We start from the raw sequence: 20,703 nt of genomic DNA, 5'->3' as shown, positions 1-20,703 counted from the left end.
GCCTCTCTCTACCCTGGCTGCCTGCATCCTCTCCCGCTTCAGCCCACGGCGTGGCGACACAAAGAGACACCTCCCTGGCAGAGATAAACCTATTTTAAAGATGCCGAGGGGGGAACTTGATGCTCCCCACCTCTCCTCCCCTTGTTCCCTTCATCTCTCTCTCTCTCTCTCCCTCTCTCTCTCTGGCTCCCAGGGAGAGCTACTCTGGGCTTCAAGCACCATTAGCACCTCAGTGGTGTGTGTATTCCTGTGTTTATGTATGTTTGTCTTTTTCCTGGTGTGTGTCTGTGCCTGTATATGTGTGTGTGTGTGTACTGAGGTTCAAAGGGTTCCGCCTCTATAGTTCACCAGTCAACCTGATCCATGGGGGACGGAGGAGGCAGGGGGGTGACAGCAAGGGACGGTTTCAGGGTTAAGTGAAGGTTGTCCTGGTTAGTGCAGATGTTACCCCTCAACCTGCAGGACGGTCTCATGTACTGTGGGTGACTGATGGCGTTCATCAAAATGGTCTGCCAAATTCAAGAGAAATCGTCTATTTGCTTAATTTAGGTAGACCACTTCAAAAAGGAGAATGAGGAGGAGGATATTCTAATACAGCATATGGCTACAGTGACCAAAAGTCCTCCTTTAAATGTTTCAAAATGACCCTAAAAATCAGATCAAAGGGGACAAATTGCCATCTGTAATAAAAGCAAAGTTGAAATCATGTAGAAACCACTCACACTTTTTCCCTCTTGTCCCATCACATCTTATTATGGGCCCCAAAACAGTTACACCAAACTGCTTTACAACAGAAAGGGAAACAAACCCTCCATCACTGCATGAAAAGTAATTACCTACTTCAAGGATACAAGGACAAAGTCCAATTCCCACTCAGTGGGAAAACACTAACGTGGTCTCTCTTTTGCCCTGACATCATTGTTATCACACTCACCTCCCCTTCAAACAAATCAGACATGGAAAATTGTCTGGTATTCCCCCCTGGGTGCTCCCAATCATGGCATCAAAGCCATGACGCAAGGCTCGGACAAAATGGAAGCCATTATGGCTAATTAGCCGCTGCCCTTTAAAGCACAGGGACTCGCCGGCTGCCGGGGCTCTGAGTGTGTGTCAGAGCAAACGCCACTGACAGCTCCCACGCTACAGAGACCAGACGGAGGGAGGGTGGGAAGGGGTTAGAGAGGAGAGTATGAGGTGGATTGTGAATGAGCTGGAAAGCATGCGTTCAATTTCTTTTTCAAAAAATGTTTCCTGCGAATAATGGAGGAAGTGAGCAGCAATGAGCCACACGTGATGAAAGGAGTCCCTTCTCTCCCTGCCAGGATCCACATGGGCATTCTTCAAGCTCACCCAAGCAGAACCCTGCTACACACGCACACACACACACACGCAAAACCTACTGTCATAAAATTCACTTATGCCCTTTCACATCCTCTCCACCCCACCTCAGCTTTATCACACACCTGAAGGTCTGCCTGCTGCCAGATTACCCAGCCTGCCCTCCCCTCTGCTCGTCTGTCATCATGCTCCTATGGTTACAACAACCCTAAACTCCACACATACACACACATATACACACACAGATGGGAATAGATAAGGAGAGGACACACATGGTTACACACGCAAACACACACTGAAAGTCAAACACATGCACAGTTAAACACTGCACGGCCCCCCTGGCCCTCAGCCTGTATGTGCAGGTATTAGGGTGTAATCACTTCACCATTCAGTCTCTTTAGTCTTTTCACCATTGTTCATTTTCACCCTATTGCTTTTACAGTAGCTCACTGTGAAGCACCACCATGACATATTCTCCAGAGTGACACTGCTTCTCTAAGATAATGTTTGACATGTATGCATGAAGTGGGCCGAGATTTAAAAAAAGAAAGAAAAAAGTCACCAAAAACAAATCCTCTGTCAGTACAAATGCAGTGTTGGAACAATATTATTAGGACAATACAGTACTGCAGGAAGTAGGACTGTATATTGATATTAAAGGTCAGATGAGTTGGTCAGGGTTCATCCTACAGCAAGATACTGACCCAAAACATTAGAGGGAAAGGAAGATGACAGTGGCTTAACTATGATGGAGGACCAGCACAGTCTCCAGACTTAAACTCAATGGAACTGGTTTGGGATGAACTCAACAGAAGGTGAAAGCGATGCAGCCTTCAAGCACAACGCATTTTGTGGGAACTTCTGCAACAGTATTGGAACGAATGCTTTAAGCAATATTTGACTTCAGTTGAAGTGTGTTCAGCTGCTGGATGAGTAAAAAAAAATGATTCAATTGAATTTAACAAGAAGATTCCATGATTTCTTATGTCTAAAATCCCAAATTGTTTATTTGCTCTATACTTTAATTTCAGAAACACAGAGACATCTAATTATATGAATTTAAATAACAGCTGGAAAAACTGAGGTGTTCTCAAACATTTGACCCATAGTGTATCTTGGGTGTACATGCTGTACAGATGGAAGGAATGTTTTTGGCAAAGAGGGTTTGCACACAAAACCACAGTACAGTTGCAGGACAAAAACTCAAAGGACACAGAGAGGTCGTCCACACACTGGCAACGTTCAACAGGTGAAAGGCTTTGCATTAATACAGTTTTCTGGAAGCTTGCAAACTTCAGGAATGTTCTTTTACCCAAAATTATTAAAAAAGAAACCTTCAACACTACTCAATATCATTCAGCAGCAGCAAGTCTTCTGTTGGACCTATAGAGACCTAAAAGGTAACTCCTTTCTTACTTACGTTTTTACTTTAGTCATCATTTTAGGAGAATTTCCCCTTTTGAAATAAGGAGGTAGAATAAGTAAGAACTTAACTACAAGACCTTATCCCTTCATGACAGTGCTATTCAATGTACTAAGTGTTCTTTCAGTTAAATTAGGTGTCTGTACTTGCACAGTAGATATCTTACTGCTTTGACCTGGAGGAATTCTGCCACGGTGATGATTAAGATAAAGTTTCATTCAAGTTCATATTTTATATTTATATTTCAACTATGAACATACCACTGGGTTTTATTGTTTATTCATTTCCTCCCAAGCACAGCCTCAATGTCTCCAGCGATACTACAGATACTACCAAGAACAGAGGTCAAGGCCTTGTCCTCCACCCACATATCCAATCTGTCCTTCCCAAACGAGCGTCGACGGACAATTTCCTGTGCGCTGGAATCCTTAACCTCTTATTCCCAGCTCTGAGGCTGGTGGGGAGGCTTGGGAGGGGGTTAGAGGTCCGGCATCTTTTCACACATCTTTGTAGACATAAAGAGCAAACAAACCTCAGGGTCTTTATCGCTGAAATCTAAACCCCCTCGACCAATTTCGTGTCTGTGGGGCTGAGGCCGGCGGACGCACAGCGATGACCACCTGTTCTGTTTCTCTTCGCAGTTGTCTTTGTCATGGGTTTTATATTCTTTCAAACCATTACAGACCCAGGGCGAAACTCAAGCTTTTGCCAGTTTCTCCCTCACTGCCCCATATATGAGAGCCTATACAGTCTGCTTTCAAAGCCTGCTTCGTGTGAGGGAAATTAAAACACAGAGAAAAGGGTTATCTTGTTGGTTTCTATAGGTCTTACAGTTTCAGCATGAGTATCACAAGACTCATTGCTGCTGAATGATATTGGGGATTTTTTTTTAAACAAAAGCATTCATTTACAGGGGACTCTCCTTTGTGCCAGCCCATTGAAATAAACTGTGTCATGGAAGCATTTATTGAAGGACTTTGGGGGGTTTTAACAGGAGACAGTGAAAAGGACTCCTCATACATTCACACATAGATTCCATCAACCGGCTATAAAAACTGAGGAGAGAGGACTCTCATTTATGGGTTAACATTGTTACATTTTACTGCTCTGTGGCATTGAGGCAGAGGAGGCAGAGAGGACGCCTCCTTTGTTTGCCGCACGGCTGCAGCAGACAATGATCGAGGCGTGTGGAGCACAGGAATGCCCTTACTGTAGACACTCTCGGAAGTCGGGTTCGAGTGTGCGTCTGTCTGTCGCTTTGTCGTCATGTCAGTGTGTGTCCATTTTCGTGACAGATAGGACTGTGGGAAAAGTGCCCTTACAAACGGCGTCCATTGTCAGCCCTCCATTTATTTGCAGTCCGGTTCATTCCGCTGATAAGTGATGGAGAGAACCGTAGATGAAACAAATTCAATCCACTGCAGCATTGTGACTCGCTTACATGAATCACTTCTGATTAGCCTCAAGCCCCGGCATGGCTGAGCCGTCAGCAAAACTGCACAATCACACAGAGGGGCCTCGCGAAAATCAGGAATCTCCGTCCCATTGAGGACCAGTCACTTCTCTGACTGTTTGGGTCTCGCCACAGAGGCGTTCATAAACCACTGTGAGGCCTCAGTGTCACTGTCGTCACATAGTCAGCCATAATGGGCTCTGACTATTATTAATACAGAGCCTGAAGCACTCCCAGCTACATGCAAGGGCTCACCATAAAATATGTTAATCAAATTGGGTCCCCGGGGGCCCCTCAAAGGGAGCTTTAACACAAATTGAATATCACTGATGGCTTCAGAGGAGGGGTCGGTCTCAAAGGGGGGAGGCCCTAACCCTGTTAGTCACACGGGTCGGGTCTCAATGACGCTGCATATTTCCAGTCACTGTCAATTATCCTGATATCGTCTGTGGAGGGTCGCACGCAGCCAGCACTTTGGGGGGAAAAAAGAAAGAGTTTGCTCAGCAACTGGTGGCTGATCCTGTGGAGCACGTGGGAAAATCAGAGTAGGTGTGTGCATGTGTTTGTACGTGTGTGTGTGTGTGAGAGAGAGAGAGAGAGAAAGAGAGAGATTTTGTGATCGTCAGAAGAAATCGTCAGCCCCCAGGGATGCCACACGCTAATCACACTAATGCCTATTGGCTGAGTTAAGGAGGAAGTGAACGTGCCAGCTTTAGATTAGTGGATCATGTAAATTATCTGATTCCGCAAATGTATGACAGCTCTACCACTCAGTGCTCAGAGAGACAGTAATTATGACAGCTCTAAAGGTTTCAACTGGGGTCAATGGACAATGTGTCTATTCTTAGAGAGAAAGAAACCGACCATAAGGGACCATTTAAGCACAGGACACATGAAGCTGAAAAAAAGAAAAAATCGATTTGATGTGCAGTTAAACATCTCTTCCTGGTAGTAATGAAGCAGTTCTGAGGCTTGGAAGGAGCAGAGCCCTGTCAGCTGACAACACCGCCTAAATATAGAGCTGTAGAAAATGCGAGAAGAGTAATAGTCTTTCAGAAGCGTCTGTGCATCTGCCTACAATGCACACAGCCACTTTATATCCGCAAGTTTGCTGTGTGTAGCTCAACTTCCTTTCCTTCCCAAATAGAGAGGTGAAAGTAGTGTAAAATTGCAGAGTTTACTGAGATGTAGAGTGTTAAATTGCTTCACGGTCACAATTACTTTGAGGTTTACATCATTGTGGAGCAATTGAGTTTTTGTCAGTCCATCTGGAGGAGGAGGAGTCTGCCAGTATATTTTCATGTGGCATACTGTAAATGTTGTCAGTATCATGAGTGAGAGGCCCAGTGAGCAAAGGCCAAGACCATCACTATTTTAACCTTTGAATTAGATAATGCAGAGAAGCCGTGTAAGATAGAGTCCCTTTAACAGTGGAAAGGATTAAAAATAATCCTCTGTCCTGATGAAAGTCCACCCAAGACTGGGCTTTAAAAAAATGCTGCATCAAACATTTCTAAACACTGTTTCGTCTAAACTCGTCCAGCAACTGTCAATCTGCATGCTGAAACAGTCAAACTCCATTCATTACTTTGTCAAAATACACCTAAGTCTGGAACATACTGACCACAGAGTCTGGATGATGGCAGATAAGTTGATTTATTTTACTAAAAGAGATTCTCAGAGCCATCTTCAAGGCCAAAGGAAGTGAGTATTTCATACCCAAAAGGTAAGATCTTGGGTTTCAGTATCACAACAATGGTTAAGTCGTGGGTTAAGGTGAGACAACCAAGACCAGGTTGGGAAATACTTGGGAAAGACTGTGGGTATGGTTAAACATCGCCAACAGCCAATTAACTGTTTGATTGCGACACAAATTGAAGGGCACACTACATCCTGCACTGGCGCCGAATGTTGGCAGTGAATGTAAAGTTATGACAGACGACCTCCCCTACAGTGTACAGCAGCTATGCTGTCTTACTCACTCCGTCATCTCTTTCATTCAGTGACTTATCTTCTCTCTCAGGGATGACACACTGCTTCTTCCCTTAGCCGCTGCAACTGAGGAGAACAAAACAAACAGAAATGCTCTGTGTATTTCACCACGCAACACAATGCCATCAGAAACACGCCACTTATTCTTCTGAGGTTTCGGTTCCTCTGCCCACTCTGGGTGGCTGCATTACAGCTTCGAGGGATAATCACATTGGACCCATTTCCCAGAGAAACCGGGGTTTACAAGTCCGCGAAAAGCTTGCCAGTGCCCCCAACTCAACAAACACACAAACATGTACACAAACACAACGGACAGTTGTCTCATTCATGATGCAAACTGGAGCTGAGATAACAGGGTCTGGTGGGAGTGTTTGAGAATATACTCAACAAAGGTGGAAGTTTCACAGACAGATGAGGTGGGAGGTATGGGACAGACACACACACACACACACACACACACACACACACACAATCAATCTAGTATAAACCCACATTTGGGCTTTGTCCATGTGTTTGGAAGGCAGATAGATAAGCAAAGGCGCACAAACGCACTCACCATCACACACGCTAAATGACACGGGCACACTCTTTATTGTGCACGCCCTCAAACAATTACACTCTCACACACACACGGGCTTGCTTTGTGTCTGCAGCCTCTCGTGGTCGTATCTCTGGGGCCAGCTCCTCTGCGGCTCCCGCCACTGGCTCCAAAAAGGGAAAGAGGATTAACTGCTGGTCCACGTCACAGTTTAGGCTGCTTTTTTTTGCGTGGACAGAGCAGAGAGAGGTGGGATAATGCTATTTCATGTCTCTGAGCACCAACATGATGCAATGTACCTCAGTGCTGAAATGCTTAAGTGTAAGGCGAACAAACAGTGACCAAACTAAAGCACAAATAAAACCAACCAAGAGAAACAAAGGAGAAAACAGGACCAAGGGTGGAATTGAGGAGAAATGCATCCTCTATAAAGCTGCTGAATTTTGAGTTGACTCAATACATTGCATGTCAGCATACACTAATAAGAAATACAGTCGTTTTCATTAAAAATTAGCGGAGTTGTGTGCCCAAAAGTTTAACTTTCTTACATAAAGTCACCAGTTAACTGTATATCTTAGCACATTAACAGAAAATGTAGAGCTCTTCAGATGCATAAAAGGATCAATATTACAAATCTAAAAGATGACAGAGTGTGACAAATGTTAAACTCTTGTGTTGTATTGATTTGGTTATATCAAAAAGTTCACTTTATTCTTCACACACCTTTTTGTGAATGTAATGAACTGATACTTCACTGTCAGTTTGCAGTGTTTCTTACAACTCCAGTGGGGATAAAATGGTACAAAGCTGATAATAAAATGGAAAAGCAATGATGATAGTCATTATGAATTATGGAAATTATGGCTATTACAGTATAACAGTACATTAAATTGGAAGGAGATGCATTGTCAGCGCAGGGCAAATAGCAGAAACAGATGGAAATGATGGCTAAAATGTCAAGCACAGTGGACTGGACTACAAACAGTCTACAAAGCTGCACACACCCAAAAGTCAAACACAACACAGCTTTCTCCACAGGATTCCTCATTTGTGGAGGAGTTTCTCCTTTCAGAGCACATTACTATGATTTCCCGTGCTGAAGTGTGAGCCGCAAAAATCAAAGAACACAAACAAAACTGTTTGCACAGTCAAGATTTATCCATCAGTTTCTGTGCCGACACCTCGTTCCTCTGTATCCCATGTGCCTGTGTGTCTGTGTGTGTGTGTGTGTGTGTGTGTGTGTGTGTGGCCTTGAAGTTAACATTACATCATTAACACCATCATCATGACTTTACAACAACAATAGCCAGTGTGTGTTGATTTACTGACATCAAACTGGCTGACTCCATCCCGGCTCCATCAGAGTGAAAAAGAGCTGGACATCCGGAGCCGTTTGATGTATTCAAGGGTCAAAAAAATCTGGTTTCTCTTTCCCTTCATCTCAGAGGGCCCCGCGCCTCCACGGAGGGGCTGTTAAAAGCAGGAAAATAAAACCAGCCACGCGAGGGCAGAGCTCGTAGATCATGCCGCCAAAACAGTGCGTAAGTTGAGTGCGTTAGGGGTGTGTTTCGTTCTCCTGCTGCACTTCACAAGTCTCCCCGGGCCACGTTAATTGATATCAGCCTCGCTTGCATGTGCAAAGAGACACAAAACCCCCACACACCAAAAAATGATGATGTAGTGCAAAAGTAGTAGTTGGTAAGCTGCAAGCATGCTTGCACATACTTAAAGACATGCATACTGTAGATGAACTCGGTTACCTACTGTGACCTCTCTCACACACATACAGCAGCACAAAATATATAAGTAAATCAACTCAACTGTATAAAAAAACACAAATGGGAACGGATTAAAACTGTGCAGTCATGAACTGCACGCACAAGAAAAGACCATCATGCCACAGAGAGACACTAAACTGCAGCTAACACTGACTTCTGACCTTTTTGTAGAGGTAGGCAAGAGAAAAGGTGAGCATCCCTTTCACTCACTGCATCATCCCGAGTGGTTAGAGAAGCAGAGTATCTCCAAATTTGGTGATGAAACATTTTGGAGATACATGGTTGTAACTGTGTGGTTGTAACTTCAATTTTTTTGTCCAAATTCTAAAGAACAAATCACAAAAAAACTTGAAATAACATGAAAGGACACAGCAACATGACAAACCTTGTTGAACTGAGCAGAGTTGATCCAGCTCCACATATCAAACACTCATAGATATTAATATTAATATTAATAAATTATAATATTTTCGATCAGAGTTTCCTGTGTTGTTCGGGGGACGAATCGTGGGGGCCCTGACCCCAAGGTTGGGAAACTTGGCTTTGAAGGATGAATGTGAGAGGCTCAGAAGTGCTTCATGAAGAACGTCTTTGTGTGATATCAAAACCAACCAAACTGTCACCGTTGGCAGTTGTTTGGATGCTGGTGTGGTGGGAACTTGTTTGCCTGCTCTATTTGTTTGTTGTGATGGTCGCTGAGGATGGGGGGGGACCCTCCCACTCAATTGGCCTTGGGTTCCAGAGTAGCTGGAGGACAGGTCATACAAAGGCGCAGTGTGATGGGGTCATCTCTGTCAAAGCCCAGAGTTGGGGGATGTGCCAACTTTGCAACTGACGGCTTCGTATGGTTGCCATGTCCTGCTCTCCTCAAGTCATCATGCCCTGAAACCATCCACCAAAACCCCTCAACAACATGTTTACGAACCAAAACTGGGAGGATAGGCTATAGGGATGAAAAAAAGACTCTTTCTAAAGGCTGGGGACTATAAAAGAAACAATCATCCAGCATCACAGGACCACCTTTGCCGGAGTTCTTGTTTTTGAGTATGTGTGAGAGGCTGGGCTGGTGAGAAACACCGTGGATTTACATAGCAGTCTGCGACTTCAAACGAGGTGGCTGACATTTGAATGGGCTGGTGGTGGGAGCCTCTGGTGGGGTTTTTGTTGCCATGCAGGGTGAGCCAAGGAAAGTGGGCACGCACACTGCTGGGATTTGTGTGTAGACAGTTTGTCCTGTTTACTGGGCCCACAGGTTACCATAGGAGCTCTGCGCAAACCAAGTGTGTGTGTGTGTGTGTGTGTGTGTGTGTGTGTGTGTGTGTGTGTGTGTGTTTGTATGAGACAAAGAAAGAGTGTGAGAGAGAAAGATAGGGAGACCGGGAGATGGGAGCAAAAGGGGGGTACGCCATGTAGAGTTAGATTGGTACTGAGTCACTGGGTAAACTGCTAAGCAAGGAAAGAACAATTGTGATGAGTAATACACTAATAATAGGGGAGTGGAGATTTGGTCCATGGGATCTGGGTGCCCTTTTCTAAGTAATTGCACTTCATAGCAAGTTCTCTGACTCTGTCCGTGACTACAGTAGCTTTTATGGATAAGTGACAAATGTGAGCCAAGTAGCTTCGTGTGACTACACAACTCTGTATTCTAGCACCAAGAACTATGTCCATCCTCAGTCTTCAACTATGAAATGTGGCTTTATTCACTTCAACTACCCTATGGTCTTGTTCCTGGACTCTCATCTACAACTATAACTTTATATATGAATGCACATGGTGAAAAAACATATAAACATAGGATGAAATGTACAGTCTATCCACTCACTTGACCTCAAACTGGGGTTATATAGGCCAGTATGTCACAAATCGACAGCTGCTGTAGATCGTCTCACTGGTTTCTAATCTGCGGTCACTTTTTCTGACTTCCACCAAATTATTTTCTTCTGACTTGTCTATAATTTTTGCTTTTGTTCCTGTGAAATATTACAATAATATAATATATAATAATAAGGAAAACTCACTTGTTAATTCATCTGCTCACAACTGAACTGGGGCCATAACCAGTGATGAGGGTCACTGCTTCATTTTAAGATGTTACAAGCCAAGAATGTTGGAAAATGTTGATGTGGATCCGAACATGTCACGCTGCTACAGAACAATGATTAAAAAAGATCCTAAAATACGCCTGGACAGCTGTGGCTAAACGTCTGACCACGTCCAACCATAACAGTGTCGACCTCGTGAGGAAATAAATGTTAGTTCAGCACACAGGGAACCAAAGGGGGGAAAACCCCTTCGCTCCTGACAAGGAACACCTGTCTGTGTGAGTGTATACTCTGGACGGAGCGTAAGCCTCTGGGACAGAGGGAGGGAAGCATGTCAGTGAGTGTGTGTGTTCATGTGTACAAAAATCTGCACAAATAACCACTCAGGGTCATACATGAGTCTTATGTAAACTTAAATTACAGATCTAACTTTCCATTGTGTTGTAGGCTTGGGTCAGGATTCAGACTGTATACACGCACTGATCCACTTCCGCCCACACAGATCCAACACTCACTCTCTCTCTCTCTCTCTCTCTCTCTCTCTCCCCTCCCACAGCTTCTCCTTTCCCTGCCTGGCTGGCGAGCCGTGCTGCCTGGCTCGGTGGCGGTTGCCCTGTCTATCAGTCTATTTCCAGGCTCAGGGCCCAGCGCCGAGGCAGGCAGGCAGTCAGTCAGTCAGGCGGTGTGGTGGAGGGCAAAGGGGTTGATGCGTGTGTCAGAGAGGCGCTCTCCCACATTCCCCCGGCGGCTGGCAGCAGGCCGGGCCTGCGGAGGGGGGTTCGCCTCTTTCTCACGACCTCTCAGGTTCCTGCGCTCATCTGGGAGCTATTCATTTCCTGCCAGAAAACAGCCTTCCCCTGCAACTGCAGGAGGGGAGGGGAGGGTGGGGGGGAGTGTGTGTGTGTGTGTGAGGAGATGGGGGAGAGGAGGGGAGGGGAGAGGAGTTTGGCTTCAAAATGAGTCCAGGGCTTGGTACAGCAAGCCCTGGGCTTAAATCATAAAGCTCTCGCTTGTCTGGGCTGCAATCAAAGACAGCCCCAGTGACGGGCCGGGAGAGAGAGGAAGAAGAGCCATGAGAGAGAGAGAGGGAGAGCAGACCATATGGTAGCACTTAGGGAGCCAAAGAGGAAGCAGAGGGGCTTTTTTTCCCCTCCTTTCGCTCCCTGCATGCACGCGGAGTGTGGGAAAAGTTAATGGACACGCATGGCAGCTAACCCCCCGGTCGTGTTGTGACATGTGTGCGGTCACTCCGGCAGCTCGGCCACTGCACTGGGTAATTGGAGAGGCTCGTAAAGCTGTTCTCCAGAGGGGAAGAGACCACTGAAGATGTTGGTGGGTAGGGGGCAGGAAGGGAGGAAAGGAGGAAAAGTGGGGGGGACACAGGGTGAGGCAGGGTGGGAAGGCTCAGCAGCTGGGTGTTGTCCGGGTCACACCACGTGCCTCACAGACGTCCCGCGTCCAGCTGTGGCCCCGGGGCTAAGGGCAGGAAGCTCGACACCGGTCCGAGCACAGCTGGAATGCTGTGGGAACGTTTTGCGTATGTGTCTGTATGTGTGTGTGTGTGTGTGTGTGTGTGTGTGTGTGTGTGTGTGTGTGACTGTGTGTGTCTGTTTTGTCTGTTTGTGCGGAGAAGCTCTGGCTCACAGGAGACCGACTGTTCCCGTGTGGTAGGCCTTTCCTTGAACCCCCCCCCACCCCCCCAACTTAACTCCCCACTACCTCAACCACTGTGCCCTTTGGCCAGGCATGTCCTCACCAAGCACACACACACAACACGTATGTATGCACGCACAGGCACGAGCACACACATGGGTTCAATCAAAAAGGGGATGCATGGCCCCCACGTAAAAAGGTGTGATGGAAATTCAAAATGATGGCACTTATCCTCACTTTGTGCCTCTTAGCACACTGATAATTGCAAACACCTGCCCCCCCCCCAAAAAAATAACACACACACACACACACACACACACACGCACACACACCCCTTCAAAGGAGGGCCACACTTGGATAGCTGGAGGGGGCACACACACCTGGGCAGAGCAGAGCGCTACCACATGGCTCAGCGGTGAGGTGTTTAACGTGTTCTTCTGCTGACAGACCCCCCCCACACACACACACACACACACCTCACCCCTGGCATCAAGGAACTCCCTCAGCTCTGATTAAAGACACAGCCTAGGGCTCCTCTCTGCTCCACACTGTCAGGAGATTAATGCTGTTGGCGATGGGAAAGCTGAATGAGAAGCGGAAATCCTTATAATGATCTTTTTTTTTTAAGGGGGCTTGATCACTTCAAATTACTGGTTGGTTGTTAGTCTAATAAGTAACTTCCTATTTGTGTGAAAGGGGCCACTGCATTGTTTCGCACTGATCAATGGCCATTTAGATTTAAGTCACAACGCAATGGGTTCAAAACAGACAAAAGATTGATTTCTGTTTTGATTTTTAACCACATCCTGTAATGGCTGCACTGAGAAGTTGATTCACCAACAGAGGCAGCAACCTCTAGCCTCTCCAACAAAATGCTCCTGTGTCTTTACGGACAGAATAACAAGCAAAGTATTTCCCTATTTCCATAACTGTGTCCGTTTTCATCTAAGATGCTCATCCACAGCAGCCATTCACACTCCTCTCATTGATCTCACAAATACCAATCAGAATGCAATGCACTCCTGCGCTGCTAGATGGCGTTAGTGACCCTCTGTAGGGCTCCAAAGTTTTCCACCAAGAAAGGTGAAGCTGCTGCTGCTGCTGCTGCTGCTGAGCCATCAGCCTGGGAGACATCAGCCACAGATAGTCCAGCTCCTGCGTCTGATTAATTACAAATCCGCTGTCTCCTGCCTGACTCGCTTATTTAGATAAATGAATTACAATTAGCCTGCAGTTTACTGACAGTCTGGCCCAGTGTGGCTCAACAGCGAATGAGCATGTACAGTGTACAACAGCAGGATATGCCTCGCGCCTATTAATAAAGGCAAACAGCCCTCTGATTTTGCAGACACCGAACCACAAACATTACTATTAGTGCAGAGGATGGTCTCTGTCGACCAGCAGCACTGGTTTCTATTTGTTGCATATTTGCAACAAAGTGTTATTACTGATGCTGCTGGTAGACAGAAAAGTGGGTTTTGTAAACTTATTGCGTGCCAGAGGTAGTTTTTAAAACACTTGTTGATTTCATGAGTAACAAGCTTCTTCTGCTCAACAGAAAGTAAGTTTTCACATAACACGCTGGATAACTGAGAAAGTTTCAGGTGGCTCACTGCATGTGTCTCACACTCAGTTTTGCTTTTACGCACAAGAAAACGTCTAAATAATATAGTTTAGGCACCAACTAAACGACATTTACAGTACGAGATTCGTATTTGCAATTTCACGCATTAATAAGACCACGTTTTGAAAAATAAGGCAGAAACAGGCGCATGTTTTTTTTTATATCTTTACAAATTTATTTGTCTTCCAAAACGAAGAACAGGGTAAGAGCATTGAACATATCTTTGGCATCACACAGTAAAAAAGACAACTCAAATATATAAAAATGCAGTGAACGGACTTCCACAATACAAATCTCATTTCAATATGAACTTTACTCCCTTGTTAGCTGTACAAATATAGTGCATACTCTTTCCATTTTACAAGAAAAAAAACTGGTTCAAAAACAACTTTTCTAACATTGAACAAAGAGAGAACTATTAAGTATCGCTTTTAAAGTCTGTACGGTCCTTTTCCCACTGTTTTCACCAGGGTCGCCACACTGAGTCCGTGTTGCCTGACGGGGCTCCGGGGGAAACCGCAGCCGGCACGGGGACCGGCGTGCTGACGTTGTTGGCGTACACGGGGATGACTGGGCCGTTCGGCGCAAACGCCGCGTTGGGTATGAGGAATGCGAACTGTCCGTCTGTGGCAGGCACGATCTGGAAACCGCCGTACACTTTGGTGGCGTCCGAGGGTAAACTTGCGGGCGAGGAGCCTCCTTTGCAGGAGACCGCGTTCATGGGCAGGACCTGCGGGGACGAGCTGGGGATCTGCACCATGGACTGGCCGAAAGAGGGGTGCGTCGGCCCCGCGGTGGAGGGGAGCTGGTGCTGGTGCTGATGCTGGCTGGGGTAGTTCATGGCGTTAATCTGGGTCATGCAGTTGGCCAGGTGACCGAGCAGCCGCGTCCTGACCTCGGTGTTGACACCTTCGCAGGTGGACAGGAACCGGGTGACTTCATTCATGCACTCACTGAAACCGGCGCGGTATTTTCCCAAGACAGTGGGGTCTGTGTTCAGGGCAGCTGCAGAGAGAAAACAAGGAGAGAACTTAGTTAGGGTATTCAAATGCACATTTGGCCTAATTCATAAAACTGACTGAGTGAATATTCTGGACAAGAGTCCATTTTAGAGCTGGCTCGTGGAGCAGGAGTGTTTGAATCGCCCAGATATGATCTAAAACGCGCGGTCAAGAGGCAGATTAGTCCGGGAAATGCGACTTACCGGTCATCTGAGCCCTCTGGAGGTTCCGGAGATGCTTCACCGTCATCTCCAGGATGTCCGCCTTCTCCAGCTTGGAGTGTCTGGAGCTCTGAGGAGACGGAAAACACGCATGGTCAGGATTTCAGGCGCTCACTTTTCTCGCGGTTTTGAATCGCTATGTTAAAGAATCTATTAATAACCAGGATGACGAGTGAGTACTTACATCTTTTTTGAGCGCATCCAGGATGAGGGTTTTCAGTTGCCCCAAGCTCTCGTTGATTCTGGCTCTTCTCCTCTTTTCCATAATTGGCTTGGATGACTAAAGATAAAAAAGCAAAACCACATAAACCGTTAAATTTCTCTTTCTTGTCTCGTGCGTAAAAGTGAAAATCGTCGCTCAGGACGAGGGACTTGCGTAAAACTGTGTCCCAAATGAAATGTTTAAGGTTTTTAGATGACAGTCATGGGGGATATGCTTTTAAATAAGAATTTTATACCAACCTTTCTGTGCTCAGAGGCTGTCTTGGGTTTATCGGGAGTTGTGTTCATGCTTGCCGGGGTTGCAGCGACCGGAGAGGAAGAGGTTTTTTCCATCATATCGGCAGGCATCTTTTTGATCGGAAATATCCCACAAAACCACAGCAAATTACGGTCCACTGGTGCAGGAGGAAGGACGATGAATATTGTCAGCTCGCGATATTCAAGAGTCCCCTCTCCCAAAACAAACAAACAAAAAATCCTGAGATGTGTGTATCAAGTTAGAATCCGTCAGAGCGATGCGCAGCGGCAGCGGCTGTTTCAGGAGCGGATGCAGAGTCTCTCTGTTGGGCTCTCCGCGTGTGGCTTGTATTTATATCTCGCACTGCACGCGAACGGCTCGTGTGAAACTTCCCAAACTTTCTTTCCCACAGTAACTTTCCACCAATCAGGGCGAGAGACACGCGGCCCGAGGGAGGACGGCTCGTGGTCGGCGCCCTCCCATTGGTTGTTTGGCCGCTGGAGCTGGCGGCCAATGGCGCGCGGCCCGGGTTCAGGGCACAGCCGGGGAAACTGCCTGTAGTCTTCAATCATCGTACCGTTTACTTATTAACAGTGGAGCCGCTGACTGGGCACCGCCACCAGGAGCGGACAGAGGGACTTGTTTTTTTAATCTACCAGACGGGTGATAACAGCAGGAAATATTAGAAAACAGTGATAAAGAATACAGAAAGTAAGTGTTAAAGTGCCACAAGAGCAACGTGATGATAACAATAATAATCCCCACACTCTTCCCAGTCCCACTTTTGTTCAGCTTTGACCTGTCTCCATAAACAAAAGTTACCTTCTAACTTTTGTAGGGTATGGGTTGTGCAAAATTCAGCTGTCCAGATTAACGCCCCACAGTGAAAGAAAAAAGAAAGAAAGAAAAAAAAACTGTGAAACACTTTTGAACCGTTTTAAAACCACCACTGGGAAGTGGTGGTCTATCTGGCAATCAGAGTTTCAGTCATGTGCCATGGAGGCACAGGAGGGAGCAGTTTTGTTTTCTTTTCAACCCCCCCAACACACACACACACACACAGACACACACACAGCAGATATGCCGGGTTGTTATCGTTGTAATGAACTCGGTAAAAGTAAAAACAGCTTGGGATGACAGTTCAAAAACCACACGAGGACACAAACACAAACTTTAGACTCCTAGAGTAACGTCAATTTATCCTTCCCTCAGAGCTCAGAGGGGTGGGTGGTGGGTGGAAGAAAATTAAACGCGCACACTCAATTTCCGTGTTATTTACCACTGTAGTTTCTGACTGTGTGGTACAAATTTTGGCATTTAAATCATCTGTCGGTGTTGTGAATGTGGAGCACGTGCCAGGATGTTTTATGAGCGCGGTGGTTGGAGGTTTGGCCGTCGGGCTGCCGGGGGGCCGCCGGGCCAGGGGAGAGGAGAGAGAGCAGAGAGCGGAGAGAGGAGAGGAGAAGAGAGGAGGGGGAGGGGGGGGGGGGGGGGTGTGGCGGCGGCGGCGGTGGTTTACATTAGAGGGGAAGGTAAATAGCAGCTGCTGTTTTAAAAGCCTGGGAAAACCACGCCTACAGAGGAGAGCTGGATCGGGCTCCCTTATCGGAATGTGAGCCAGAGCAGAGATATTTCTGAGCCCGGAGAGCTCACACGATCAGACCGATGCCTGCCTCCTCCTCCTTCTCCTCCTCCTCCTCCTCCTCTCCTCCTCCCCCGCCTACCGTCGCCCCACCGCGTTCAAGGCTTTTTTAGATTTCAGGTCGTAATTTCATTTCCTTATCTTTATTGCAGTTTGAGAGACGCAAGAGCAGAAGAGCAGTAAAAACAGAGCGAATCAAGGCCCATGATTGCGTCTTATAAGTTTACTGACGGGCAGTAGCTGGGCGTTTTTTCAGGTTGGGCAAACAAGGAGGTTTTCTATGAACCTGCGCTGTTTGTTACACATGCCGCCGACTTTAGCAGTCTTGTGGGTACTTAAAGTTTGAAGAGTCCTTGAAGAGATCGCCACATTGCTTCTTTATTACACTTGTGTCCCATATCATCCAAAGAATATTCATTTCAGAAAAAAACAAACAAACAGGGATTTCACTACAAATCTGAAGTAGACGGATCCCAAATCTCTCATTAACTACTGATGTTCAGATCAGAAAACTTTAATTTCTAGTTATTTTTCCGAGTGGAATCAAGACAAGAAGAACATGAACCAGTGCGCGGTTATGGAGACTCTCAGTGCCAAATATGGCAATGTGAATCGGGAAAAGTAGTACTGAGCATCAAATACACAGCGTTCATTTTCGCGTGTACGGAGCTCTGTGCGTGGCTCGCCGCTGAACTCACACACCTCCAGCTGCTGCGGAGACCGCGACACGTGGCGCGCAGGCGACCAGGGGAAGGCGCTCCTCTCGCCGGCTTGCCGCCTGCATCTGCGGGGCGTCGCCAGCGGCTGGCCGCAAGATTGTGAATTTGATAGGCATCGCGGCGCTGCAGCAGAGACTTCCAGATACTCGGCTGAACGAGAGAGAGAGAGAGAAAGACAGAGGCGCGGGGATGGTTTTAGGTTCTCCCCCAAGCCTGCAACTTGAGCACACGCGGCGGTAAATTACAGCGTCTGCAAACCGTATGACATCACCGCCGGCGGCTCAGAGAGGACACAGATGAATTATGTTATCACGACGCTAAAGAATCAATTCACGCTTCTTTTTTTAAAAATGTCGTGTCAGAAATTTTATTGTCATTTGGCCGCGCCACTTTAAAGCTTTCGCTGATTCCATATGACCCAGATTAGAGTCAAACTCCTGTTAAATGTGTGCTTGAAATTAGATTTACGCTCCAGCAGCTATAATTTCAGAATGAGTAGCTGGCATGTGGAGACATCAGTGAAACCACGCACGTGTCTCGTGCGTGATGGCAAACTTTGCTTTTGGCAGGGAGGGAGGCTGGTCTGTACATGCGCCCCACAAACCCCCGCTATAATCCCCTAAATATCCCTCACGAGCAATAGTGCTTCTCCTGTCAAACGCATCACTAACGTGTCTCATTGTTGTGAGACGCACACCTGAGTCAACGCCGCCCCCCCCCCCCCCCCCAACCGCACAATGCCACTGACAGGAGCTCGAAAACAAACGCGAAAGATGACAAGGGAAAGACAAGAGCGCAGGGTTTTGAAACGCTCTCCGCCCGAATGACTTTCTCACGCTCATGTTGCAAGAGGTCTCCGGCGGTGAACTGAGTCACGGAGCTTTGGGTCTTGTCGGTGCCTCCCTTTCACCCCACCCCCACCCCCTCCACCCGCCCCAACCTGCTAGTTGAACGTCTTATCGGCGGCGCACCTGGCTGGCCGTCGGTCCCCGGAGTGCTACCTGTTGCTGTCTCACCTCCTCCATATCTGTGGGAAAGAGTCTGACTCACAGCGAACGCGGCTCTCCGCTTTTGATCGCCTGATGTTTAGGAGATACTTCACTGATGAAAAGGAAGAGATGGCAATTGTCTGGCCAGCAGAGAGGAAAACAAACCACCATCTCATACTCTTGTTACCTGTGACCCCCCTCCCCTGTCCCCTGCACCAACCGTCATCCCTCGTGATCTTATCATCTCTCCCCCCTTTTTTTTATCACTTTTTTTATATTACCCCTCCTTACCCCCCCACCCCCCCTTCTCCTCCCTTTTATCTCCCTCTTCCTCTTTTCTCATTCCACCGCTCCAAGTCTTTCCCATGGACTCATATCTTTATGGAGCCCTCTCGACCATGGACCGCAATAACGCAATTAGGCTGGGAGATTGTGGGGCTAAAGTGTGTGTGAAAGTGTGAGATATTGCTCTCACAAAACAACCGGCCCACCGTCACCGACCGCTCACGCCTTAATGCGTAAGCCATTGGTGAGCAGTGCTGCTGCTGGTGCCACAAGGGTGACAAGGTGTGTGTGTGTGTGTTCAGGGAAGAGGTTGGGTTGAAGCTTAAATTTCCTATGTTGGCATTTAAGCGTCATTACTGGCTGGCACAGAGGAGTGGGGAAGTAAGCGGGCAGGCAGACAGACGAGGCTGCATCGAGGCCAGCCTCGAGGTGTCATGAGGCCTCCGGTGCCAAACTGAGGGCGGCACAGTGCTGACGCGACCCGCTTTCCCAAGAGACTGCCGCACAGTGCTCGACCGACTTGACTCATCCAACAGTTCACACTGTGAATCGCATGGTCAACAAGCTACCAGAAATCCTTTCCTACAGAGCCGAGAGGCCAGTGTGTGCACAGCCACCGCTTGTCACCAGCCGGTGAACTCTGCAGTTCTGCTTGGAAACTGTAAAAAGGAGAAGCTCATTACACGCAGGCCAAGACTCCAAGTTCTCTACAACTTATATTTGACAGCCTGCATTGGGTGTAGATGCTCGCACACGGTTTGTTATTCATATTTAAGACAACATGAACTTTATTAAATCAAAAGGGGGGAATTTGCATTGTTGTAGCAGCAGCACCATATAGACCAAGGTAGGTATCAAGAGTAGTTGAAAGAAAACTATTTCCATCATCATCCAACATGTATTTACGTCTTGTGAAGAGTTGCATGTCTTACAAAGACTCTGGACAAACTAATCTTACCTAACGGTCCACAGCTTTTAACCAGATCTCAAAACATTTAGTTTGCTCAGTTATTATAAAGTTGGCTAACTTCTGTCACGCTACAACAGTTTGTTGTTATTATCAGCTGAGGAAAAAAGTAAGATGTGACGGATTAGTTTTTTTTTTGTGTGTGTGTGTGTGTAGGAGTATTAAGCGGCTCAGATACATTGTTTTGATCAGTGTATTATCGCATCCTATCGTTATGCCTATGCACAAAACCAGCTCAGTTGTGACATGGTAAACATTTCTGCTGACTGCAGAGGGCAGTAACTGTTGTTAGTGGTAAAGCAAAAAAAAAAAAAAAGAAAAAAAGAAATGCACAGGTTTTTAAAAAAGAGGAAGAGGACCACAAGCAAACATAAACAATCCAGGTTTCAAATTATTCAATAACAAGCTTTGCAAATCTTTTATGAGGTAGGAAATGCATTAAAGTTAAGCCTCTATGTGACTGAACATCAAAACATCAGAAACTGTAATACATAGAGTACTTTTGATCTTAAAGTCATACATTTGTTGTCATAAATCATTAAGCCTTCAAATCCTCCTCAAAGCAATGCAACATT

The 20,703-nt window shown here is 46.6% G+C and overlaps 1 protein-coding gene across 1 annotated transcript; it reads right to left on the bottom strand.

Annotated features, from left to right (window-relative positions):
* Nucleotides 1–13,995: 13,995 nt before the first annotated feature.
* her6 (hairy-related 6) lies at nucleotides 13,996–15,881 on the bottom strand. Its single transcript, XM_018673120.2, has 4 exons — nucleotides 15,529–15,881; nucleotides 15,251–15,346; nucleotides 15,049–15,136; nucleotides 13,996–14,849 (listed from the first exon to the last, which is right to left on the bottom strand). The coding sequence occupies exons 1-4, from the start codon at nucleotides 15,634–15,636 to the stop codon at nucleotides 14,308–14,310; spliced, it is 834 nt and encodes a 277-aa protein (XP_018528636.1). The 5' UTR covers nucleotides 15,637–15,881; the 3' UTR covers nucleotides 13,996–14,307.
* Between the last annotated feature and the right edge of the window lie 4,822 nt (nucleotides 15,882–20,703).

The sequence above is a fragment of the Lates calcarifer genome, linkage group LG17 (genome assembly GCF_001640805.2).
Source record: "Lates calcarifer isolate ASB-BC8 linkage group LG17, TLL_Latcal_v3, whole genome shotgun sequence".
Classification (NCBI taxonomy): Eukaryota; Metazoa; Chordata; class Actinopteri; family Centropomidae; genus Lates; species Lates calcarifer.
Note: the sequence above shows the minus strand (reverse complement) of the source record. Positions and strands in the feature narration are given on the sequence as shown.

What these genes read in the sequence shown, in the direction of transcription:
- her6 (XM_018673120.2), bottom strand. Translation starts at nt 15,636, where the DNA reads ATGCCTGCCGATATGATGGAAAAAACCTCTTCCTCTCCGGTCGCTGCA. An exon ending in TGGATGCGCTCAAAAAAGAT is followed by an intron (nt 15,137 to 15,250) that starts GTAAGTACTCAC and finishes CCGTCTCCTCAG; the next exon opens with AGCTCCAGACACTCCAAGCT. An exon ending in CCAGAGGGCTCAGATGACCG is followed by an intron (nt 14,850 to 15,048) that starts GTAAGTCGCATT and finishes TTCTCTCTGCAG; the next exon opens with CTGCCCTGAACACAGACCCC.